The sequence below is a fragment of the Mastigoproctus giganteus genome, chromosome 1 (genome assembly GCF_048544385.1).
Source record: "Mastigoproctus giganteus isolate SK-2022 chromosome 1, ASM4854438v1, whole genome shotgun sequence".
In the NCBI taxonomy this organism is placed as follows: domain Eukaryota; kingdom Metazoa; phylum Arthropoda; class Arachnida; order Uropygi; family Thelyphonidae; genus Mastigoproctus; species Mastigoproctus giganteus.
In genome coordinates, this window is record NC_143575.1 from 159,927,445 (window position 1) to 159,955,057 (window position 27,613).

General features: G+C 36.9%; 1 protein-coding gene across 1 annotated transcript in view; it reads left to right on the forward strand.

Moving 5' to 3' along the window:
* The window catches only part of LOC150091215 (uncharacterized), a 253,561-nt gene that overhangs the window by 95,583 nt on the left and 130,365 nt on the right, over nucleotides 1-27,613 (forward strand). Inside the window, exon 5 of the mRNA XM_090374761.1 lies at nucleotides 8,536-8,675. Coding sequence (XP_090230887.1) covers nucleotides 8,536-8,675 — 140 coding nt within the window. The remainder of the gene's footprint in view (nucleotides 1-8,535; nucleotides 8,676-27,613) is intronic.

Consider the following 27,613-nt stretch of genomic DNA (forward strand, 5'->3'; position numbering starts at 1 on the left):
TAGGATAAACTTAAATTTTAAAATAGTGCAAGGAATAAAATATATACTGCATAAACTTTATTCCTTGCATCATTTTGTCACTACTACTATTAAAGCATGATGCAGACTAGCAGTATTTTTTCAAACTGTTGAAATACCTGCATTAATTCAATACTTAAATCGATACTAGATGCCCATTAATCATCATTATCAGCCATTTTCAATCCACTGCAGGATAAAGGCCTGTCCGGCAACTTTCCGGTTCCTTCTGTTTTGTGCAATGGCCATCCATTTACTACCCACAAACTTGTGAATTTCATCTGTCCATTTCCGTCGTTGTCTTCAGTATTTTTTTTCTAGCTCCACTTGGGTACCAATCTGTTATTTTCTTAGTCCATCTGTCATCATGTCTTCGAGCTATGTGTCCTGCCCAAGACCATTTTAGTTCTGTAGTTTTGATAAGAATGTCCTTTACTTGAGTTTGCTGTCTAATCCATGTTGTTTCTCTTCTTATCTAACAGAGTGATTCCTAATATAATTCATTCCATTCTTTGCTGTGTAGTTCTCAGCTTCTCTTCAATTCTTTTGGTGAGTGCCCAAGTTTCACTTCCATAAGTCATGGTGGGGAGTATACATTGGTTCATTATTTTACTTTTCAGACAAATTGGGGGTACCTCTGTAGCCAGGTGGGAAGGAGCAGCAGTGTGTAGCACACACACTTCTTGATTAGACTGGGGTTTGAGCCTGTCAACACCAAATATGGAGGATGCGGAAAGGTCAGGGAATGACCACTGCATATTCCCGGAGCAATATGGCCTTAGTTGTTAATGCTCCTAAAACCCAAATAACAACATCAGACAAATTGGGATATTGCTGCTCAGTAAGTGACTATATTTCCTGAATGCTATCCATCATATATCACTGTAATAATGATATATTGACTTCCGGTCATATATCATTATTACAGCTGACCTGTCCTAAATAAGTATATGAATTCACCTTTTCAATTACTGCTCCTTCAATGATTACATCCCTTTCTTTGGCATGCTTGTTCATCATTACTTTTGTTTTAGCCATATTCATCTCTAGTCCAAAATCCTTACTAACTCTGCATAACTGATTAAGATTTTCCTCTAATTCTTTGGGATCATGGTTTAGGTACTCTCCATTCACATTGATTCCTTTCTGCAACCAGTCTAATCTTCTGAAAGTTTCCTCAAGGGCAGCAGTAAACAACTTCAGAGATATTGTCTCCTTGTCAAACTCCTCAATTTTAAATTTGCTGTTGTCTTTGCCTTGTCTAATAAAGGAGGTAGTGTTCTCATATATTTTCTTCAAAATCATAATATATGAGGTATCTATTCCTTGTCTTTCCAGTGCCCGAAACATTGCCTTATGCTGTATGGAGTCAAATGCCTTTTCATAATCCACAAATGTTGTTTTATATTCATTTGTTTTCTCCATTAGCTGTGATATTACGTGAAGGTGATCCATAGTTGAGAATCCTGTCCTAAAGCCAGCTTGCTCTTTTGGTTGATTCTCATTAAGTATTCTTTCTAATCTGTTAGTAATGACCCTTGTGAACAACTTGTAGATGTGGGATAACAAACTAATTAGTCTATACAGGAACTCCCACAATTAAATAATACTCGACTTGCACAAATTTGACTTGACATGTTTTTGCCGGCCAATGCAAACTTAAAAAAATATGGACACATTTTGCATCTGTAGGGATAAATGGAGGTATTGTGAAAATATTGTAATGTGAACCCAATAACATGTTGGGTTTTTTTTTTTTTTTTTGTAATTCATTCCAAGTCCTTTGAAGTTAAATTTCGCTGTATTACTAAGCTATTTATCTCTCTAAGAGGTCATATTTATAGTGAAATTACACTACACTTTCATTGTCGTCATATGTTCCTGTTATAAGAATCAATTTTGAATGCCTTGTGATATTTTTCTAAAGCATGTTTCTGGAGGTCACGACCAAAAAATAAATTGCACTTTCCAGTTTATCGGACTTTTCCGTTAGTGCAACCTATTATAAACAGGTAGTAAACTCGATCTTTTTACATTTCGGATTATCCTGATAACTGGAATTCTGTGGGTTTTTATGTTATGGTATTATGGTGAAATGTATTCCCCTTCACTGAAATCTTCAATCATATAAAAATTAAATTTCAGAAACTTCTGTTCATTCCTATTTACTTATTACAATGACGAAGGGAAAGGGGGGAGACAAAGATGGACCAAAGAAGCCAATAGATTGACAGTAGCCACTGGCAGAGGTGAAAGAGATTCTTGCACTGCTTCTATTAGAATGAGCAGAAGCCTGAAAAACAAGATGCATGATATTTCAGAGACTACTGGAAGCCATTGCGGTACAAGTAAACACATGGGTTGTGTTAGGGTAGCTAAGAATAGAAACAGGTGCAGGTATACTTGTGTGTACACCAATGCTAGGAGTTTAGTAAATAAATTTGATGAATTTGAGGTATTGCTCAAAACATCAAAGGCAGATATTGTTGGGATATCAGAAATGTGGTGTCACACAGATATAAGGGATGCAGAACTGGAATTTGGGGAGTACAACGTCTACAGAAACGATAGACAGGATAGGAAGGGGGGAGGGGTTATGCTATTAGTTAAGAAACACATAAAAACCAAGGAAGTGAAGCCAGTCGACATCGCTGGACAGTGCAGTGTTGAGTTAGTTTGGTGTGACATAAGCATTGGGAGATCAAAATTGAGAGTAGGAGTGTGCTATAGGCCTAATGACTCTGATGAGTATAATAAGAAACTGTACAGAGAAATAGTGGGCAAGTAAATCAAAGAGTCTTATAATGGGAGATTTTAATTTCCCAGATATTGACTGGAATTTGGGGTCTGGTCACTCACACACTAGCAGGGCTTTTGTGGATTTATTGGATGATTGTTTTCTACAACAGCATGTTCGGGAGGCAACTAGAGGGAGTAATACTCTTGATTTGATTATCAGCAGTGATTCTTCATGCATTAAGAATCTGCAGATAAATGAACCACTATGTGGCATTGATCACAGTGTGCTGAAGTGGGATTTACTCGAAGAGGTAACTACCATTAGGGGTAAAGGGAAGGGTTATTGCTTCCGTAAAGGCGACTACGATGGACTGAGACAGTATTTAAATTCTATACAGTGGGACCAACTGATGATGTTACCAACAGCAAATTCAAAATGGGAAGCATTCAAAGAATTAATCTTGGAATCTAAGAAATATTGTTCAAAGTTTAGGCCAAAATGGATGTCAGATGAACTAATGAGGCATATGGCAGAGAAGAAAAATGCATGGGATACTTACAAATTAACACATGACACAGAAGCCTATGATAGATACAAGTTGATATGCAACCAAGTTACAAAGGAGGTTAGGCAAGCGAAGGCAGATTACGAGAAATCCTTGGCAAGGGATACAAAGAAAAACAGCAAAGAGTTCTTTATTTATGTAAACTCTAGAAGGAAGGGGATGAATCAGATTGGTCCACTTGATATTGATGGGTCAACTGTTGATGACCCTGCTCAGGTAGCTAACAAACTAAATGAATATTTTGCATCGACATTCACACATGAGGAGTTATTCAGCGAGGGGTATGCCAGAGGTGTATTCAACTCTAGCAGTAAGCTACAGAATCTTGAAATAACTGGGAGTAAAGTGGAGGAGAAACTGTTGAAGATAAACACAAGAAAGGCACCCGGGGTGGATGGGATCTATCCAGTTATATTAAAGGAGGCAGCAAAGGAAGTAAGCCAACCCTTAGCCATAATTATGACAGCTTCCTTGGACTCAGGGGAGGTACCCACAGACTGGAGATGTGCAAATGTGACCCCAATTCACAAAGGAGGATCAAAAGCTAACACAAGTAATTATAGACCTGTGAGCTTAGCTTCTGTTCCAGGAAAATTAATGGAGGCACTAGTTAAAGAAGCACTGCAGCATCATTTAGACAAGACTTCAGTTATAGCTCGGACACAGCATGGTTTTGTTAAGGGGTAGTCTTGCCTGACCAATTTGATTGGATACTATGATGCAGTCACAAAGGAACTGGATGCAGGGAATAACTTTGATATTATATACTTGGATCTTAGAAAGGCTTTTGATACTGTTGCACATGGAAGACTGCTGCACAAATTGGTGCAGTGTGGCATTGGAGGCAAATTGCTGCTATGGATAAAGGGGTGGTTGAGGGGGAGAAGATAGAGTGGTAATCAATGGACACTGCTCATCGTGGACTAATGTTATTAGTAGAGTCCCTCAGGGTTCAGTATTGGGTCCTTTATTGTTTTCTGTATTTATAAATGATATTGATGATGGTATATCAAGCTTAATGTCCAAGTTTGCAGACGATACGAAGGTTGGCAGGGTTGTCAAGGACACTACTGACACTATGCTGCTGCAACAGGATCTGGAAAGGTTGAGCAGATGAGCTGAGAGGTGGCAAATGAAGTTTAACAGTGACAAATGTAAAGTACTACATATGGGAAACAGCAACCCCAGAGCAACGTATCAACTCTGTGGTACTACACTGACAGTGGTAGAGAATGAAAGGGACTTGGGGGTGGTTGTGCAGGCTGATATGAAGTTCTCTGAGCAGTGCAGACGGGCTGCAAGAGTAGCTCATGGAGTATTGTCAATGATATACAGGAATTTTTCCAGCAGGGATAAGGAGGTGATTATTCCCTTGTATAGGGCAATGGTCAGGCCACACCTAGAGTACTGTATACAGGTCTGGAGGCCTCATTTCAAGAAGGATGGAGAGCTGCGGAACGAGTACAGAGAAGGGCAACAAGATTAGTGAATGGAACAAAGGGGTGCTCTTACGAAGAAAGGCTTAAGTTTTGCAAATTACAGTGTCTGGAGACTAGGCAACAGCGAGGTGATGTGATAGAGGTGTATAAAGCCTTGAATGGTTTGAGCATGCTCAATGCTGATGGGATTCTTCCTCTAGCTCAGAATAATCACCTGAGAGGGCATAAATTCAAATTGAGGAAAGACAGATGTTAGGATAGACGTGCGGAAATTTGCCTTTAGCCAGCGGGTGGTTGGGTGGTGGAACAGACTTCCATCCCATGTAGTGGAGGTTGATAGCCTAAATAAGTTTAAGGCTCAGCTGGACAGGTATTTTGAACGAACAGAGGGGTGAAGTGGAAGTGGGTTTTTTTTTTTTTTTTTGGCTGATGCTGCATAAGCTTGCTTTCTTGCATCAAATGCCTCTACTAATGCTAATGCTATACACTAATTCTAATATAAAAGAACATGTGAAATAATCAACGCACTTAAGATCAACAGTGAAACAGTGTTCAGGTGCTATACCGAAGATGGAACAGCTATTAATAATATGGTTGGAAAATCAGATTCAGAAGCAAGTTCCCCCGAGTCCAATGACCATTCAAGCAAAAGCAAGAAGTATTTATGAAGTATTATGGATAAGTACAGCAATCCCCAAGACAAGTTTGCGGCAAGCAATGGGTGGTTTAATAGGTTCAAGCATTGCGCTAGTTTCCAAAACATTGAAGTATGTCATGAAGTCACCAGTGCTGATCCTGCAGCTGCAGAGAAATTTTGTGTGGAAAAAAATTATTGATGAAGGTGGCTATTCAACACAGCAAATTTTTAGCATTGACGAGACTAATCTGTATTGGAATAAAATACTGGATTGGACATACATTGACAAAGAGGAAACGACAATGCCATGTTTCAAGGCTTCTAAAGATAGGGCCACATTCTTGCTTGGGGCTAATGCAGCAGGAGATTACAGATTAATACCACTGCTTGGGTACCATTCTGGAAATCCTCGTGCATTTAAGGGCACCAATAAAGCCACCCTACCCATGCATTTCCGATGAAACCAGAGGGCATGGATAACAGTATCTCTCTTTGAGGATTGGTTTAAATGCTGCTTCATTCCTGAGGTTGAAAAATATTGTAAAGACGACGTTCTTTCAACATTTTGCTTCTATTAGGTAATGCTCCTGGATATCTTACACATCTAGATGATTTAAATTCAAATGTGAGAGTCATATTCTTCATAGGTTGGATGAGACTTCACTCATCCAACCTATGGATTAATGTGTTATTGTGAATTTAAAAGCATACTATTTATGCACAACATTTGCTCAGGCATTGTCAGGCGAGAAAAATTTTATGTTAAGAGACTTTTGGAAATCTTACAGTATTTACCACAGCATTTTAAACATTAATAAGGCTTGGGTGGAAATTACTAAAAGTTGTTTAAATGGCACATGGAAGAAAATATGCCATGGCTTCGAAGGGTTTGAAAAAGACGAATCATATAAAGAGGTTACAGATAAGATTGTAAAGGTTGCAGGGCTACTTCAGTTGGAGGTTGTTGCTAAAGACATAGAGGAATTAATAGAGGAAGAAGAGATGGAATTATCTAACAAAGAACTTATTGATTTGCAGGCAGCTATAGTGAAGGAAGAAAATTCTGACGAAGCTCAAGATGAACCAAATGAGGAGCCGAGACGCTTCATCACCAGATAGATGGCAATCGCATTTCGTGAAATTGCGTCAGCAATGATGAGGTTTGAGAAGATGGATTCTGACAGTGAATGATTCTTAAAAGTTAACAGAGGGGTGAATGATATGCTTGCTGTCTTTTCATCTATGAAAAGAAAATAGTGTCCCTTCATCCATTAATATGTTCTTTCGTAAGGTTGAATGGCCGACCCCTTCTAAATCTGCAAAACTCTCAACCTCTGCAGCGATGTACTTATCAGTTGAAGACGTCGATTCTGGCAATGATGCTTGAGAGGTAAAACTTACTGACATTATGCCTGTCTCCTGTCCTTTTTTATAATTTTGAAATTTTTTAAATTGTACACTTTTGTAATTGTTCCTGCACAAGATAAAAAAATTGAATAAATACAATAAATAATTCTATTCACATGTTTGTTGAACATTTCTTTTTTGATTCAATCAATTCAACAATCACAGTTGTGAGTGCTGCACAAGCATGGGGGAAATTCTGACTTACGTAGAGTTCCACAGAATGCAACCCTTATGTTAATCGGGGAGTGGCTGTAATTTCCAATATCTGATTTATCTCCTTTCTTATGTAGCAAAATTATGATTGCATTATTCCACTCCTTAGGTGTCATTCCTTTCCTAATCTATTTTGTATAGAGTCTAGCCAGTTTCATTGTCATGTCTCTTCGTCCCAGTTTTATCAACTCTACAGTAACTTCATCTTCCCCCGGGGCTTTTTGATTTTTCATTTTCTTCAGTGCATGTTCTACCTCTTCAGGAGGGATATTGGGTATGTCGTATATGTTACTAATTTGTGATCCATCTTCCCCACTGCTGGCATCATTCCCTCGCTCCTTGTATAGTTCTCTATAGTAGTCTTCTGCTATTTATAAGTACACCATCGCTATTCTTCAGTTTCAGTATCATTTGTCTTTCTGTATTACTTCTCGTGGCTGCTGATTTAAGTCCTTTGTTTTCCATTAATGCTTGTTCTATTTTTCTTGTGTTAAATCTTCTTATGTCCTCTCTGAGTCTCTTTCTAATGGCTTTGCATAATTCAGTATACTCAATTTTATCGTTGTCAGTGTTTATCTGCTCTTCATTTGTCATCTTTGGTTCATCATGACAAGTGTTTCTTCACTAATTTTTTCTTCTTTTGGATTTCTTTTTACCTATAGGTTTCTTGGGCTTTATCACTATCAGAAAGTTGTAGTATTCCTTGTCGATACCTTGGTCCTGAACAGTCTGCAGAAGCTTAAAATTTATTCTTAAGTTCCAGTACATACTGTGTTTTTTCCTCTTCTGTTGTCTCAAAGACCTTCGTATTATTTACTCGAGTTTAGTTTTTTTCCTTTCTTTTCTAATATCAATATCAAGTGTGCATCTTGCCATTCTGTGATCACTTCCAATGTTTACCTTGTTCAGGACGGTAAGATCATTCCGATATATCTTCTGTTAATGAGGATGAAGTAGATTTCATTAGTTGTTAATCCATTTGGGCTCTTCCGTGTCCGTTTTCTGTTCACCCTTGAAAAAAGTGTTCATTACTGACATTCCTCGTGATTCTGCGAATTCCACAAGTCTTTCACCTCTTTCATTTCTTTCACCAATTCCAAAATTTCCTATAGTTCCCCTTGCTACAAAGCATTTAAGTCCCCCATAATGATAGTGTAATGGATTTTCTGCTCATCTAGAAGACTATCAATTTCAGTGCACGTTTCTTCATCGTCATGGCTCAATGTTGGTACATAAATCATTATAACCTGTAGCTTGTACTTCTTAGAAATTCTGAGTAGTAGTCTTGACATGCCCGTTCATCCAGTAGTAATTGTGCACTGTGCATTTTATGTAGGATAAGTTTATTAGTGCCATAGGTTAAATTTAAAAATAAAATTTGCTGATGTTTAATCTGTATCTTTCTTTCCTTCGTGGATAAAAAAAAAAACCCTAGGTGTTCATAAAGAGAGAAGAAAATTAGGCTAATTATACTAGTAAATGAACTTGTATGTAGATTCCTGTATTTTTATTGCAGGCTTAGAATATATTCTAGAAGTGTGGAAAGTGCTTCACCTTGAACTATTTCATTATCATTGTATGTTGTGTGATAAAAAGACATCGGAAAAAGATCTTATTCCACATTTGCTGGACTCTACCCATAGAAAAAACTATTTGGTAAGTCTTAGAAATTCAAAATATTATTTCAAGATTACTCAGTAACCATTGATGCAGCAGAATTATTAATGGGCTTTTAGTATATTTTTGCCTTCATTTGTTAAATGACAGCTTTATTGAATCTAACTTAAAATTATGCAATTTTTTTTTTTTTTTTTGCTTGTTTGTTTATTTGATAAAGATTGCATGACATGGTAGAAAAAATTTGGCTTGACATTCTTTACTTTATGGGTTTGGAAACTTAAAAATTAGGAAAGAAACCACATTTACTCCACATTAGAAAAAAAATTAAAGTTACTTATTAATAAAAGTAGTTAAGAGGTACTTATTGTTTTATTTATCCTCTAAACTGGCATTATGGTATACTTGCTGATACCTTTTTATCTAGAAGGAAATGAATGGATTAAATAAAACTTCATAATGATGCATTTTGGCAAGGGAAAATCAAAAGTAAGCAGCTAAAGTTTAAACCAAAATTAAAATTAATTGGGAAGCTTGATATCCAGATTCTTTTGCAGAGCTTGTGCTTGTTAACTGGGAGAAGATCATTTATAAATTTGGAAGTGACACTCGCAGCTCTTAGAGGCAAAAGGATCCTGTTAAGTAATTCTGGATACTGTCTGCTGTTAGCAAAACTTGATTGTAGAAGAGTGATTGGCCTGGATTGTATTCTTTTCTTGAGAAATGGTTTTGTTTGAGAGTCAGCCATTCTTTGAATAACTTTATCTTTAAAGATTGTGATATAAAAAATTTATTGTTATACTTCTGTTTTTATGATATTGTTAGGAAAGGCTTGGATGTAGAAATCTTTGAATCATCTGCTTTGAGTATTACCGTTGTTGCCAAGAATTTTAGTGGTTTGGCAACAATGGTATTAGGAGCACTTCAGTGTTGTGTGCAGTATTTTGTCAACCTGACTGTTACAACACTTGCTGGGAAACATAGAAATTTAAATAGTCACAGAGATTTGGCTGGCAAAGTTAAATTTGTTCAGAAATTCTTGATGATCTTGTAAGATAATATTTACTGTACTGTATCTCAATAGCACGAGATACAGTAATGATCTATTCTTTATTAAATGGTCGATGAGAATTATGAAAATAAGTGGCTATATGATGCAGCTCTACTTGCCATTTTTGATTGCCATTTTTTTTAGAAACTCTGTAGTGGGCTTAAAAGGCAGATTTGAAAATTATTAATTTGAAAAGGCAGATTTCTAGATATTTTATCTGTGTTTTTTTTAAAGACTAACGAATCCTAAATACAAGTTCTTACTTTGCTTCCATTACTTTTCTATAATTTGTTTAAAAGCGAATATTTCACCCTGTCATCTCTTGTTTCTATATTTAATGGTTGTTAGAAGTTCTAACAACACTTTGGCTTTGCACCTTTTAAAACTTTCTTATGCCTGTTATTTCCAGCATCAATTACCATTTTTAGTGTGCTCAAAACCAATCTTGAATCCTTTATATTAAACCTTGACAAATTTGCCACCTCAAAAAGTTAAGCACCGTTGTCAGAATGCCATTGTTTACTTTTCATGTTAGTATTATTTTCATATAATGTGCTTATTTATGAAAATAATATCCAGTTTAATTATGCTACTCAATGTCTGATTTAATTATGTGCATCTGAGCCCCTGGTGCAAATAATTTCAGGTGCTCTAAAAATAATATTGCATGAGAGACAACAGTACTTGCCTTGTCTCTTCTCCCCCTTCAGAGATTTCAAAAGGCAGATTTCTAAATACTTTATCATAGTATTTTAGCAACTGTCACTGACCTAAGTAAATTTGTTCTCATTGACTGCTAAATTTTGAGACTCAAAATTTGACAATCAGGAGGTCTGTCTATTAATAGATGGATAGATAGATCTCCTGCAAGCACATGTAAATTTGAAGTGAGTGGTAGTCTGAAGTACTATCACAATTCCCATCAGTCATCTCTGTAGGGATAATGGAGATGCTGCTTTTTAAGATTTCTGCTGGTAGCCAGGAAAATAATCTGCATTTATAGATCACTACACCAATATTTTAATTATGCTGTTAGATGTGGGGTGTTATCTTTGATCTACTGACAAAAAGTAGTGTTTTGTGTCTAGCTACCAGTTTTTTCTGATAACAGTGGCAAATTTATAAGTGGTATTTACTTTGGCAGTGCACAGTTAGTTTTAAATGTTTAAAATTATAATAATCATGTTTATTTTAAAATCTTATATGCAAGCTGTAAACTATGATTACTAGTGAAAGATAATCACATTTTATTATCAGTGAACAGTGAAATAATATCATAGCTTGAGCTTGATTATGTTGACAAACACTGCTTTGGGAAGCAGAAACTTGCTTGATGATGTAGGCTCAATGCATAACCTTACAGTATCTTTACTTCATCCCTACTATATTTTAAAATCTCTCTATCCAAAAGCTGACACATCCATAAACTGTGTGAACAGGCTTGCTGTGCATGAAATGCTTCCACAAAAGCAACAACAAAATTAAACCTCTAAGCCCAACCTGTTTTTCTTCGGGTATCTTATTTCTATCTAAACAGCATAGAAATTCATTAGATGCGCCTGCCTTTGTGTTTTTTTGCTCTCCAGCTGTCGCTCCACACTACATTTTTGTGGTGTGCACTGAAAAAAGTCACAATAGTAACGGAACAGGAACGTAAACATGTTTACACTTTTCAAGCCACTATAACCTGATGGTGGTGGTGATGGCAAAAATGATGGCAGGTCACCTCAAAGGTGCCAACTTTTTTTTTTTTTTTTTTAATTTTTAATTTTTTAGAAAATATTTTGGGTTTTTGAATTCTGCTTAAGCAGTGCCCATATTTCATCTTTTTTTAATGGATTGCAATATTTATTGTACATATTAAGTTGTAATAAATGCTGTGTGTTTTACACTTTGTTTTAAGAAAAGAAAAAATATAGATATATTAGTTCTAAAAATTTGAAAGAAAAAAAATATATAGATATATTAGTTCTAAAAATTTGAAAGAAAAAAAAAAAATGAAACATTAAAATAGAAACAAAACTTTTATTTTCTTTTATTTTCATGCGCATATATTTCTGCTTATTATGTGTACAGGTCACCCTCATATAACATGGTTGTTAGATTTGTATAATATCTTGTGTAGTGTGGAACCATGTTATGCGGGACTAAGAACAAGTACAAAAGAGGGGGGGGGTGTTATACTCCAAAAGCTAACAAAAATACAAATTTTTTTATAACTATCAGAAACAAATTTTTATTAAAAATAGTAATAACTGAACAAACTATGTTACCTATATGTCAGATAATTTACATTCATTTAATTTTCTTCCTCTTCATTGCTACTAAGCACAATCAGAACATTTTTCTCAGTTGTAGAATATTTTCACCTTGTGAACTTTCTTCTGCAGCATCTAGATTTTGTGTCTTCTGCTCTCTTTAAAAAAAAAAAAAATCAGTATTCTGGGTTTGTTTGCTTTTTGCTTGATAAATCTTTGTAAATTTCACGGTATGGAGCTAAGCATTTTTGAAGCTCCCTTTAGCACTTCATGCTACTTTCAGTTGGCCCCGAGTGCCAAGCGAGTGATCTAGCGATTTCCAAAGCGATTTTCAAAGCGAATTTTCTATAAAGAAGTAGTTAAAATTTCTAAAGTCTTTTACTTTCAAAGTTATTTATTTTCTGGCTCTTTATAAATAAAGAAGGAAGCCTCCTACAAGAAAGGAAAATCACCTTTCTGTTGTATATATATAACTAACTCTTGTAACACACTAACCACTAACTTTTTATCGCTTGGTCACTGGTGGCACCGCTCCTGCCTCCACGTGGCGGGGTCGGTAACCTGGGAGAAGGAAGCTCCTCTCCCATGGCGAAAAGGAGCAACAATGGAATGCGACGAATTTCCACCAATAGAGCCAACAGGGCTCTCAACAAATTGACACCCGTAGAAGGGAACATGATCCTAGTCTCTCGAAAAGAATGAGAACAGATTCTAGCAAACCAGAACCACCAGCTTTTTTGATAATGCATTCATTATCGAATCAACCAGTAAGCAATTTGTCTCCCTTTGTCATTCAAAGGTGTCTTGAAAATTCAGCAGGAACACCAAAAATGGTAAAACGACTTCAGTCAGGAGATCTATTAATTGAAACCACGCAGGCAAGACACTCTGAACTGTTATTGAAACTGTCAACTATAAGCGGAATCCCAATTAAAGTCACGCCGCATAATACACTGAACTCCTCTAAAGGAGTAATAAGTGAGTGGGATCTACTAAACGTCACTGAAGAGGAAATAGTTACGGAATTACAAGAACAAAAAGTAACACAAGCAAGGCGAATCATGATCCGGAAAGATGATAAACTAGTTCCAACACGAAATATCATATTGACCTTCAGTACACCAAATTTACCAAACTCAGTAAAAGCAGGCTACCTCCACTGCCGAGTCCGAGCATACATTCCAAATCCCTTAAGGTGTTTCAAATGCCAAAAATTCGGTCATTCTCAAACAACATGCAGAGGAAAAAATACGTGTCCTAATTGTGGTTCGAAAAATCATTCTCAAACAGATTGTACTGCAAAATCTCCAGAGTGCCCAAATTGTAAGAATGATCACCCAGCTTATTCAAAATCATGTGATCTGTGGAAAATGGAAAAAAATATACAGAAGTTTAAGATTGAACACAAAGTATCATATCAAGAAGCAAGAAGACAAGTCAAGGTAACTATGCCAAAACGCAGCTATGCTACTGCTACCCAAAACTGTCAAGCTGTTGCTACCCAAACAGAAGTGTCAATCCCACCTAACACATCCATTGCAGAATGGGCACGATCTGTACTTTTGACAGATCAGCCCGCTAACAAACCTGTTTCAATAGACGAAGTAAACAATACCCCACTCTCAGTTCCATCTAAAATTACATCAATCGATAAATCACAAAGGAAACCACAAAGGCAACGTGCCTCTGAATTGAAACAACCAAATTCAAGCAGTATGGACAGCGAAGCTGTAAATGCACAAGAAGAAACAGTCCTTGATCTTCATGCAGAAGATGACATGGAGACTGGATGTTCATCTACTGGTATCGATGATGTAGAAGGGAGTACAGAATATGGACGCCCTTATTTTCCAAGAAAGGATAAGATAAAACATGATCGTCAAAAGCAAACTGCACCCTCTTACAAGAAACAGACAGAATCATCTTCCCTCTCTAAAACCAAATAATGATGCACATCATACAATGGAATTGCAGAGGTTTACGTAGTAATACCGAAGATATATACGATTTGATCTCACAATATAATCCGGTAGCCATTTGCTTGCAAGAGACTTACTTAAATCCACAGGTAACCTATTCGATTAAACATTTTACAGCCCATAGAAAAGATAGATTTAGTTCAAGCCATGCACATGGTGGAGTTGCAATTCTAGTGAATTGTAAATTTCCAGCAAGAAACATTCCTCTTCAGACCCACTTAGAAGCCGTTGCAGTTCGTGTAGCAATGGGAAAAACAATAACTCTCGTCTCATTGTATCTTCCACCTAACAATATCTACACGTTGAAAGAATTAGAAGATCTTATAAAACAGATACCATCTCCTTTTTGTCTTCTTGGTGACCTAAATGCACATCATCCGCTATGGGGATCTGCTTACATGGATAATAGAGGGCACTTGCTAGAAAAACTCATAGACCAACTGAACCTAACTTTGCTGAACACTGGTCATAACACCTACACTCATCTCTCCACGGGATGTATGTCGGCAATTGACTTATCTATATGCTCCCCTGAGTTACTTCCTACTATAGATTGGACGGTTTTAAATGATCTGCACAACAGTGATCATTTCCCAATAATATGCAGAATTCAAACAATGCAGACACCTTGCCCCGATCATCGGGTATTATGGAAATTTTCTAAAGCAGATTGGGAAAAGTTTTCTGTCTCCATCTCCTTTGATAGCCAATTGATACAACTAGGGTCCATTTGATGATGCCACCGAGCACATTACCAAACAAATACTAGCAGCAGCTTCCAAAGCAATTCCAAAATTTTCTACTTTCAAACACAGAAACCTTAAACACTGGTGGAATGACGCTTGTACCATAGCGAAAAAAGAAAAAAATAAAGCCTGGAATCAGTTCCGTAAGTTTCCGACCACCGACAACCTAATCCAGTTTAAAAGGCTTAAGGCAAAAGCACGACAAATTAGAAGACAAGCCAAAAAAGAATCATGGATACAGTTTGCCTCTTCTATCACAAAAGACACTAGCAGTAAAACTATTTGGAAAAAAATTCGACAACTAAATGGCAAATTTTTCCCCGTTTCTGCTCCAATATTAATCAAGAACGGACAAGAAATATCCTCACCACAAGAAATAGCTAATGCGCTTGCAGAGACTTTCTCCGAAACTTCTGCCACTACAGCTTATGATACTTCCTTTCTACAAACTAAAGCCATAGCTGAAAAATATAAGATAAATTTCCAAACTACTCAGTCTCTAGCCTACAATCAACCTTTTCGTCTTTTTGAACTCCAAACAGCAATAAACAGATCACCAAATAGTGCTGCTGGAGCTGATGGAATCTATTACGTAATGCTAAAACATCTAAACAATATAGATTTGAATTTGCTAATAACTTTCTTTAATCGAATCTTCCTTGAAGGTACATATCCCTCTACCTGGCATCACTCCGTTATTCTAGCCTTTCCCAAACCAGGAAAGGATCAATCACTCACACAAAATTATCGACCAATCTCCCTCACCAGTTGTCTTGGCAAAACTCTAGAAAAGATGGTACACAGGCGACTTACCTGGATTCTTGAAACTCAAAAGTTGCTAAACAACAATCAATTTGGATTCCGACAAAACAGATCCACTTTAGATCTCATGGTGAAAGCAGAAACTAACATCCGTAATGCTTATGTAAAAAACGAACACCTTGTAATGGTAAGTTTGGACATTGAAAAGGCTTTTGACACAACTTGGAGGTATGGCATATTGCGAGAACTTTATTCCCTAGGACTGAGGGGACATTTACCGAAATTTATTAAAAACTTCCTCCAAAACAGAACTTTTCAGGTTCGCTATCAATCAGTACTTTCTCGTATCTATACCCAAGAAGAAGGTGTCCCACAAGGGTCAATACTTAGCGCTACTCTTTTTTCACTTAGGCTAAACACTATAACTCACAATATTCCCAGTACTGTCGAATTATACATGTATGCTGATGATCTCACTCTATCTTGCAGTTCAAAAAATATTCCTACCATTGAAAGACAGCTGCAACTCTCCATAAATAAGCTGGAAATATGGACACAGCAGAATGGATATCGTATGTCAGAACAAAAAACAGTTGCAATCCACTTCTGCAAAAAACGCAAGCTGCATCCGGAACCGGAACTTCGGCTAAAGAACCACCTGATACCGCTCACCAGTAATTTTCGTTTCCTAGGTTTAATGTTGGACACCAAACTTAACTTTGTTTCTCACATAACATATCTCCGAACAGTATGCTTAAAGAAACTAAATATTCTTCGGTCCATTTCTGCCATGAAATGGGGTGCTGATAGATACTCTCTCCTACATCTGTATCGCGCTCTTATCAGGTCCCGATTAGATTATGGAGCTGTTGTCTATGACTCTGCTAGGAAAAGTGCACTAACCAGACTGAACACCATCCAACACAGTGCCCTTCGTACTTCGCTAGGAGCCTTTAGAACATCCCCTGTCCAGAGTCTGTATGTAGAGGCGTATGAACCTCCACTTCACCTTAGAAGGAAAATGCTGCTCCTTAATTATGCAGCCAAAATTCAAAGCCTTCCAGCCCATCCTCTTCGATCATTGATTCTCAACCCTGATTGGATCACGTTCTACAACAACAAAGTTACAGAAAATAGACCCACTGGTATTCGATTAAAAGAATTGATACATGCCTGGGACATAAACTTTGACAATATGCTTCAAGAGAAAGATGTACCTGATCCACCCTGGTCTGTAACTCTCCCTCACTGTGATAACTATTTTCAGCAATGGGGAAAAAAATCCCTGCCATATGAAAGTATTAAACAGCTACATAAAGACCATGCCCTCAACAATGCTCAACGCTGTATAATATATACAGACGGTTCGAAAACAGACTCTTCTGTTGGTGCTGCAGCTGTCTTTTCCACTTTTACGCTTTCAATATCATTACCAGTTGAGTGTAGCAGTTACACTGCAGAATTATACGCAATAAAATTAGCCCTAGAAAATATAAACACTTCCCACAATACTAGCAGTATAATATACACAGATTCCATGAGTGCAGTATCCGCTTTGGACAATAAACTTTCAATATCGCATCCCGTCATAAAACAAATTTTTTCCTGCTTAAACCAGCTACGAAGTAAGAATCATGCAGTGCTATTTTGCTGGATCCCAGGGCACTCTGGTATCACAGGTAACGAGAGAGCAGATCAGGCAGCCAAACAACCAAACAGTGCAATACCATCACATTACCATGTACCATACGTAGATTATTTGAAGCACATTAAAAAAATCAATACAATCCAGTGGTCTGAAATCTGGAGGTCACAAACGAACAACAAATTGCTTGAAATCAAAGAGAAACCAGCACTATGGAAATCTAGCTTAAGAAAAAACAGACAAGAAGAGGTTGTGCTAGCAAGATTACGCATAGGGCATACACATCCAACCCATATATATCTACTCAAGCAGGAGGTCCCACCTCAATGCACTCATTGTGCTTTACCACTTACCGTCAAGCATATACTCTTAGATTGTAAGCAGTATTCCTATTTCCGAAAAAATAGTTTCCCTTCACTGTCACAACTGAAAGAGCCTCTATCACTTGCCCATATTATTGGAAACAATGCGAATTTAAAAGAACTATTTACCTTTCTTAAGCAGATACAAATATATGATTTTCTATGATTACAAACTGGAACCAAATTTTATATAAAAACAGGTCATAAGAACAGGCACATTTTGGCCCTAGTTGCCCTTGTGCCCAAAAATACCAATACCAATACCAAATACTTTCAGTTGAAGGATCTGCATTTAAAAAATAAGATTCTAATTGCTCGACTAAGTTTATGCCTTCCTGTATGCTTTTTAGTGTAAAATTTGGAACTTCAGAATTTTCATCTGTGCTGTCATCCTCTGAATTGATTTGGTTCATCTCCAATACCATTTCCACCAAATCTTCTTTGCCAGCCTCTTTTTCTAGTTAAAAGAGGAATTTAATAGCAGGGTTCCCCCACACAAATGCTCAAAAATACTGTGTTATGTGAGGTTTGCCGCAATTCTCTGTGTTATATGAGTATCTTGTTAGAGCGAAACCATGTTATATGGGATTTGCCTGTATATAAAATTTTTTTTTTTTTAAAAAAACATTATATATATTCAATACTATTAGTTACTTCTGTTTTCAGGTTTACTTCAAAATTAATTTCAAATTTGGCATGCTTAACACTGTGCAAAATTGGAGAGTATGTATCTTCCTTCCTGTAGTGTTAATGGCCATCTGGAGACAATATTGGGTTTTGTGTTATTGTCTTTACTTTACCACAGATTAAAGATGATAACACACTTTTTAAGCTGATCTAAATTCCCTTCAGAGGATTATGATTGGGTGTTTGGTAGACAATTTTTTTTTAACATTTGTAATATTTAAATATCATTTCAGTAATTTTGTGAAATTAATTTCTACAATATTTTGTAAATTTAATTCTTAACCTTTCTAAAGTATTTTTGCTACATTAAATTCTTTCCAGTAACTTCACTAGTGGATAAAGTTTTGGTAACAGTTTAATTTCTGTAATACTTTGTTAATTTAAATTCTGTAATATATTGTGAATTTTGAAATCTTTCTTAAGTTCACATTTTACTTAAATAATGGTTGTTACAAGATGCACTTTCATACATTGGCCAAGGATATCGTGACTCTGGTGGAAGTGCCTGCAGACATTTCCACTGTGAGTCATGAGTTCGTCACTTTTATAGACCGTGGCATGCATTCTAAGGTTGGTCTAATAGACAAACCATAAGTTCAGCTGATGATTCTTTTTATTGTGTCCACTTTAAGGAATTTACCCATATCAAATTAAAACTTGGCATTACTAGAAGAATATATGAGTCACTAAAGAAACAGGTGCTTGCTCTAGTATAAAATGTAATTGGGAGCTCGTCAGAGACTAGATTAACTTGTGACCTACCAAGTGGTGCACCCCTGATTTGGGTCCCAGAACAGAATAGTCGAATATATACTGCTCTGATTGAACAAGATTTAGTTTTATTGGGAGATTCTATTTTCATGGAACAGGTAACATTTTTTATAATTTTAGACAGGTGAACCAGAACCAGGGTGTTTTTGCTCGGAGCAATAATTGATGTTACCCTCAGATTGTCAGATTTTATTGGGGTAAAGAGAGCATTATTATTTTTTTATTTATTTATTTTTTTTGTTAGTTGTTGGCACATCGGCTTCTGTGGCCAGAATGCACCTCCCAAAGTTTTTGCATTTTACTCTGATCCAAGCCCGAGGCGGGATTCGAACCCGCGACCTTTGGGTTGCAAGGCAGGCACTTTATCCACCCGGCTAGCCCGGTCGGCTATTATTCATGTGGGACTAATGATATTAAAAACATGACTTGATGATTTGTTGGATGAATATAGGACCATGTTGAAAAAATGCTGCGAGTTAGGTCATAATGTGTATGTCTACAGTTGTGCCCAGACAAGGTAGGAGGCCGCCTCCGTAGCCAGGTGGGAAGGAGCAGCAGTGCGTAGTACACGCTTCTTGACACCACCAAATATGGAGGATGCGGAAAGGTCAGGGAATGACCACCGCATATCCCGGAGCAATATGGCCTTAGTTGCTAATGCTCCTAAAAACCAAAAAACAAACAAGGTAGGAGGGATTGTGCTAAAAGCATTGTGGATTAACTCAAGACTTGAGGGCTCTGCAATGCTTTAGGGGAGTAATTTTTATCAGCATAGCCTGCACTTGGGTAGATGGAATCTATTGAGAATACCTTAAGGTTTCAAGGAAACTGCTAGTTAGGGGGAGAAGGGTTATTTAGATATGTGTTTTTAACTGATGATATTGGTAAAAGTAATTCTTGCAGATATCTCAGGAATTCTTTTTTGTTGCTGCAACAGCCAATGTTGGTAGCATCTTCTGAGGGCGGTATCATTTCAAATGAGAAGGTAAAGCTGGGGAAACTAGCCTAAATAACTTCAAGAGTGTACCAGAGTAGTAAACTATAGAATACTTACTCTTAACTATGTTTACAGTAATATCAGGAGTTTTATCAATAAAATGGGCAAATTCGAACTCTTGTTATGTCAGCATTAATTAGGACAGCTTATGCTGATGTAATAGGGCTGACAAAACCATAGTGCCACTTGCAAATAGGGAATGACAAGTTCTGGTATGGTATGTATTATGGTTCCCTATCTTTCCTAAATGTTACGAGGGGTGATCATTTCATTTGTGGACTGATGCAAGATCTTAATGAGGCGCCTGCGTAGCCAGGTGGGCAGGAGCAACAGTGCATAGCACACGCTTCTTGATTAGACCAGGGTTTGAGCCCGTGACCACCAAATACGGAGGATGCGGAAAGGTCAGGAAATGACCACCTCATATCCCTGGAGCAGTATGGCCTTAGTTGCTAATGCTCCTAAAATCCAAACAACAACAACAAGATCTTAATTGTCATCATCTGAATTTTCTGTGGAGATTTCCTTCTCAAGATACATTCCCTTGAACTTTACACACTTTCCCCACCATCATACCCATGCATTAAATGCTTCTTGAGCCATTTTTCAAAAGATTGTGAAATGCTTCTGTTGTGGCTCTGTGAGCATTGCTGTCGGACACGAAACCCTTGCCTTTCAGAGCTTTCTTCAGATGTGGAAACAGGAAGAAATCACATGGGGCTAAAGTTGGTGAATAAAGGGGGTGGGGGGGGAACCTCAGCACTTATGGAAGTGATCGCTGTCTACACATATGGGACCTGACATTTTCTTGATGGAGAAACCACTTCATACCAGAAAGCTCTTGATGTTTCTTGTGAATGCCACAGTGAAGTATGACTTTGAGAACCTCAGAGTATGTTTTCTTATTCATAGTTGTTCCATGAGGCACAAAATGTGTAACAAGAATGCCTTTTACATAAAAAAAAGACAAGAACCATTTGTTTGTTGGCCGAATGAGACACTTGAAATTTCTTAGGTCTTAGTGAATCAGAATGCTTTCATTCACTTACTGTTTTTGGATCATAGTGGATCCTTGTCTGGATCATAGTGAAAAATCCAGGTTTCATCACAATCACTATTCAGTTTAGGAAGTTTTGACCCTGTTTAAAAACAATCAAGCATTTATTTGCACAATTCTACTCTTTGCTGTTTTTGTTCTGGAGTCAAATTGTGTGGAATCCTGTGGGGCACAAAATCACAACATTTTAGGTGATCTTTCACAATATTGTGAGCACTACCATATTAACTGTTTCTGATGTATTTAAGCTCCGCCTGATAAAACGAATCACACTTTGCTGTTTAATCTGTACGTTTGACATGATACTTGCTATGAAATGATAGTCAGTGACACATGGCCAAAAAACTCTTTGTGCAATACTAGCTCAACAAGTACGCCCTGCGCACACAGTCTGCTCAGTAGTGATCAGAGAGAGCGCCTCTAGCTGCAGTTATGGAAAGTTCATGTGGTAAAGATAAAATCTTGCACCAGTCCACAAATTAATCTTGGAAGCCATTAGGCTTTTCATACCAACTAAGAAATATTGTTCAAGATTTAGGCCTAAATGGATGTCAGATGAACTAATTAGACATGTGACAGAGAAGAAAAATGTATGGGATACATATAAAATAACAGGTGAGACAGAAGCCTATGATAGATATAAGCTGGTCTGTAACCAAATCACAAAGGAGGTTAGGCAGGCGAAGGCAGATTACGAGAAATCTTTGGCAAAGGATGCAAAGAAAAACAGCAAAGAGTTCTTTACTTATGTAAACCCTAGAAGGAAGGGGATGAATCAGATTGGTCCACTTGGTAACAGTGATTCAACTGTTGACGATCCTGCTCAGGTGGCTAACAAACTAAATGAATATTTTGCATCTACGTTCACACATGAGGAGTTATTCAGGGAGGGGAATGCCAGAGGTGTATTAAATTCTGGCAGTAATCTAGATAATCTTGTAATAACTGAAGAGTAAAGTGGAGGGGAAATTGTTGAAGATAAACAACATAAGAAAGGCACCTCGGGGTGGAAGGAATCTATCCAGTTATATTAAAGGAGGCAGCAAAGGAAGTAAGCAAACCCTTAGCCATAATTATGAGAGCTTCTTTGGACTCAGGGGAGGTACCCATGGACTGGAGATGCGCAAATGTGACCCCAATCCACAGAGGAGGATCAAAGGCTGACACAGGTAATTACAGACCTGTTAGTTTAACTTCTGTTCCAGGGAAATTAATGGAGACATTGGTTAAAGAAGCATTGCAGGATCATCTAGACAAGATTTCAGTTATAGCTCTGACACAGCATGGGTTTCTTAAGGGGAAGTCTTGTCTGACCGATTTGATTGGATTACTATGATGTAATCACAAAGGAACTGGATGCGAAGAATAATTTTGATATATATTTGGATCTTAGAAACGTCTTTTATACTGTTGCACATGGAAGACTGCTGCACAAATTGGAGCATTGTGGCATTGGAGGCAAATTGCTGCTATGGATAAAGGGATGGTTGAGTAGGAGAAGACAGAGTGGTAATCAATTGACACTGCTCTTCGTGGACTAATGTTATTAGTGGAGTCCCTCAGGGTCAGTGTCGGGTTCATTGTTTTTTTCTGTATTTATAAATAATATTGATGATGGTATATCAGGTTTAATGTCCAAGTTTGCAGATCATACGAAGGTTGGCAGGGTTGTTAATGACAGTATGCTGGTGCAACAGGATCTAGAAAAGTTGAGCAGATGGGCTGAGAGGTGGCAAATGAAGTTTAACCGTCCCCGTCCGTTGGGGTACGTACCAGCCCCAACTGGGTTCAGCAAGTTAATTCTATAATTTTTACTCTAATTACAGAGCTGAAACTCGCTATAGTTGGAGCCAGAACTGTTTTCTTGAATTTTCCCACTTAAATTTTCAAAACCTTCTATTGAATTTCACGCAAATGACAAAAATGTGACATCAAGTATGGAATTTTTTAGGCCTTTTCAATTAATTTTTTTACCCCCACCCTAACCAGCCTAGAGCTTATGAAACCCGACACTTGATTCGTTTCTTGGTGTAAAGCACGCGAATTTCTTTTTACGGAGAGGAGCAGTTCTGATAAACAACTCCGCGTGAATACGAGCGAAGCGTGGGAAGTATATATCACGTCACCCGTACAGCTACAATCGAGACGGTAAGGGAGAAGTGTAAATAAACAAAAGACGAACAGGAGCTACTGTTTTTGACATAAGAAGCAATAAAGCCATACAGTACCAATAACAGTTTATGGAAGGTGAACAGATCGTATATCCTATCTTCAACAGTGTATTGCTCCTACGAACAGAAGATCAAGGAAATTCATCTGTTGGAAACGGGAAAAACTGGTGTAAAACTGATAACACTGCAATGCGCATTTGATAAAAAAAAAAAAAAAAAAAAAAGTTTGCTTTATTGTAAGTGTTTTTAGTAAACAATATCAGAACAGCAGTTTCCTGGGTTTGATCTTCTAACCAAATTTCGAGAAAATATTTCTATTTATAGCTGCGTTATGAACTTCGAAACTGGTGCATCAAAAGAAAGAAAAAAAAATAATCCGCTATGAATTTCTTTCTTTCTTGAAATGTGTATTATTCACAAAACTGCAATATTTGTAACAATACAAAGCTAACAGATTACGACTAACGGCTGCTCAAAAAGTATTGTTAGAAGATATTTGCTTGTTATGTTTTGATGTCATCGCAAAGGGAGAAATTCTGTTTTAGCTCAGAAGCCGAATAAATTCACTGTTTACGGTCATAATGCTGTTCTGAACTGCAATAAACAGATAAACTCCACTGACAAATAGACTTACTCCTCATCACTTTTATTGTTTTACTGTGGTTTTTGGCAGATGAGTCGGTGACTGCTAAATGCAGTGCGGTTTCTTGTATTCTCTCTCTCTCTCTCTCTCTCCTCTCTCTCTATTTCGGGATCTCTGACCGTGTGGTCATCACGTAATATAAACAGAAAATTTGTTTGTCGGAATACTGCCCATCAATTATCAACTCTTTTACCGACCTTCTAATGTATGTTGTGTTCAAATAATCCACTTTGCGAAATTCGAAAGTGCTACATCAATTATTAGCAAAAACGGTTTCCCCCAACATAATGAATTACTTTATAGATATAATAATGATTTTACTGACTGGAAGAAAGTGTCCACAATAAAACAATTGTACAAGGTGAAAACATGCGATCACTCAAAGGATAAGCAATACAACGATGTTTGAAATATATAATGCAGTTCACTAGCTAATATTTCCAGAGGAATTATTCTGGATTTTTTATCAAATGAGCACCAGACCAAAATCGGACTAATTAGTAATTCCGCATCCTAGGATGAACTGACTAATTAGAACTCCAGCATCTGTGATGAAACATCGTGCACACTGATATCGTTTGCTACAGCAATAATATAAAGAAACGAAGCAAAATATTGTAACAGAGCTATAATGCAAAATAATGTTAGAAAGTAAAAATGCAAAATATTGTTCTCTAAAACAATTGCAGTTTCGGCATCCTAGGATGAAGCTGACTTAGAGCTGCAATGCTGCTTTTTTTTTTTTTTTTATTATTTTTATTTATTTTCTTTATTTTTTGTTTTTGTATGGGCGGCTCCTAGAACAAAAGTTCATCTCGGCCTTGTTGCTCTGTTCAGTTTTTACGCATTGTCAGGGTAAGGCCAGTGTGTGTTGTGAAAAAAAAAAAAATCATCCCGCTTAGGAATATCCCATGTTGGATGAAGATAGATGAAAAGGAAGGCAAGAGAGAGAGAGAACAAAATTTTTCATCCTGCACGTGAGAAAGTGACAGGAAAGAAAAACTGTTTGTGAGCTTATGTGTGTGTTCTGTATTGTGATGTATTTGGGCATTCTGGCTACCTGGAAGCAGCAATCACCTGGACGACTGCCTCCAGGTACTCGTCCCTAGCAGGAGGGCAAGATCTCCCCTACTAACTGCACGCCCTCCTCCCTGGGGAACTACTAGTAGTAGTAGTAGTAGTGGTATGTGATGCAAGAAAGCAAGTGTATGAGCTTATGCAGCATCACCCAAAAAAAAAAAAGTTTCCCAGGGAGGAAAGAAAAACTTGTATAAGATGAAGAGAGGGAAGGAGAAAAGAGGAGAAGCACTATCCCGGCCCAGGGAAGCCCCAAACCAGGATGGATTGCTAGAACAACACAAGAAAAAAATAATAATATAATAAAATAAAATAAATAAGTAATAATAAATAAAATAAATGAAAGTTAGTGCTGTGGACCTTTGACAATCTCTTGGCCTTCTCTCCACCAAAAGGGTATTTTTTATTTCTCTCTCTCTCTCTCCAGGGTCGGACTAGAAAGGATGGACTCCCTCCCCTAAGGAGTTTTTTCCCCTCAAGTGAAAGAAGGGAATTGGAAATTTCATGAAAATGAACCCTGTTTTTCTTCATTTGGTGAACGGCTACTCTGTCAGCTCAAGAGAAGTGAAATTACATTTGCAGCTCAGAATGGAATTCAAACATTGAAACACATGACATTTTATGGTGAATTTTTCGGGCATTGTGTGATAATGAAAATTCAATTTTTCTATGGAAATTTTTTGATGATATCAAATGCATATCAAGGAAATATTGAAGTATTCAATAACAATTACTTACAATTTCCCAATCCTCACTACAAGTAATGGATTGTTCTCACAATCTGTTACTAGCTGCACTTTTTTTTTTTCGTTTGTACACCAGGTGAGATGCATGTGAAGTTCCTTCGATATCAGTTTTCGAAGTTTATAACGCAGCTATGAATAGAAATATTTTCTTGAAATTTCGTAAGAAGATCAAATATACATCCATGAAACTGCTGTTCCGATTTAGTCCTCTAGAAACAATTACAATAAAGCAAACTTTTTTTTTTTTTTTTTTATGAAATGCACATTGTAGTGATCAGTTTTACGACAGTTTTTTTCTTTCTGTTTCCAGTATAGCTTCCAGTAGATGAATTTCCTTGTTTTTTTTTTTTTTTTTAGTAGATAAATACATATTGAAGAAAGGAAATGCAATATTTTAGTTTTTCAAAACCAATTCGTTGCAATTCTTTCGTACAACAATTACGAAAAGCAATAAAGCTACTGTTGTGAGTGAGCCGTGCAAATTAGTGTTCGCAAGTAATGATGCTCAACTGTTTGTTTTCCACGAAAGTTGTTTACAGTTTCATTTTCTCCTTGGCTCACCTTGGTAATGTAACGTTAATGACGTAAGCTTGACCAGTCAATTATCTCTCTGCGTGTGTTGATTCGTTTTAGCCAGAGGCACCGAGCTGACGTGCGAATTTTTGAACTAATGAAGTAACGCGTTTTATTTTCAAAGCTTGGATCTTGTTTTGCCGACATCAAAATTTAATAAATCGAAATGTGATCGTACATTTCTGCTGTTTTAGAGTGAATTAATAGCTTTTGCTGAGCGCTAAAGGTAGGAATTCAAAGAATATACTTCTGTTTATGTATATTGAGAGTTTCAATTTGGAAAATTGAGTAGAAATTATGAAAATTATTAGTTTTATTCAGGGGGAGCAACTTTCGAGTTAGGGTTAAAAATTAGACAAAAACAGGGCGGACTTTGACCGGGTTAATATTAACAAATGTAAAGTACTACGTATGGGAAGCAGCAACCCCAGAGTAATGTATCAACTCTGTGGTACTACACTGACAGTGGTAGAGAATGAAAAGGACCGGGGATAATTGTGCATGCAGATATGAAGTTTTCTGAGCAGTGCAGACAGTCTATAAGAGTAGCTCATGGTGTCTTGTCAGTGATATACAGCAGGGGTGGCCAACAAGTCGATCGCGGCTTTAATTTCAGTCGATCACGATGAATTTTAAACATATATAAAAAATAGATTAGTCAAAATCTAAATGTTGTTAATATTATTATACGCTTACGCTGCATACATTTATTACCGTTGAATCACGTGACTACACTTGTCGCTGCGCAGCAGTTAGGCTTGTCTAGTGAAAACTCATGCAGTTACGTTGTGGAGAGCATAGTGTATGTATTGAATTCTTATCTAGCTTAGTTAATATTAATAACTGGATAGTACTTATACGTTAATTTAATATCCCTTTATTTAAAATGAATACTATGAAAAAGAGTAAAATGTATCATTTTCATCAAGAGTGGGAACTAGAATACTTTTTTGTAATGATAAAAGGAAAAACAAAAGTTGTTGTTGGATTTGCAATGCTTCCGTGGCTAGACCCCAAAAAAGACATTTAGAAAGGCACTTCAATGCACTCCATGGTAAATACCAATCAGATTTTCCGCCTAAGTGACCTTAGAAAAAAATAAGCTAAAAAGAACTTAAATCCAGATTATTTGCGCAACAAAATTTCTTCATGACACCTAATTTACAATCTAAAGCAGTAACTGTAGTATCATTTAAAGTGAGCCATCTTCTTTCAAAAAAATGGAAACTATTTTCTGATGGTCAATTCATCAGACACACTTTTAGAAATAACAGATTCTCTTTTTGAAAATTTTAAGAACAAAAATGAAATTAAAAATGCTCTTCAAGATCTGCAATTCTCTCAAAATACTGTGATGTGACACATCGAAAAAAATGAGTAAAAATGTGAGCGAACAATTGAATGTTCATATTGCTAATTGTGTGTCCTTTTCTTTACAACTGGATGAATCTA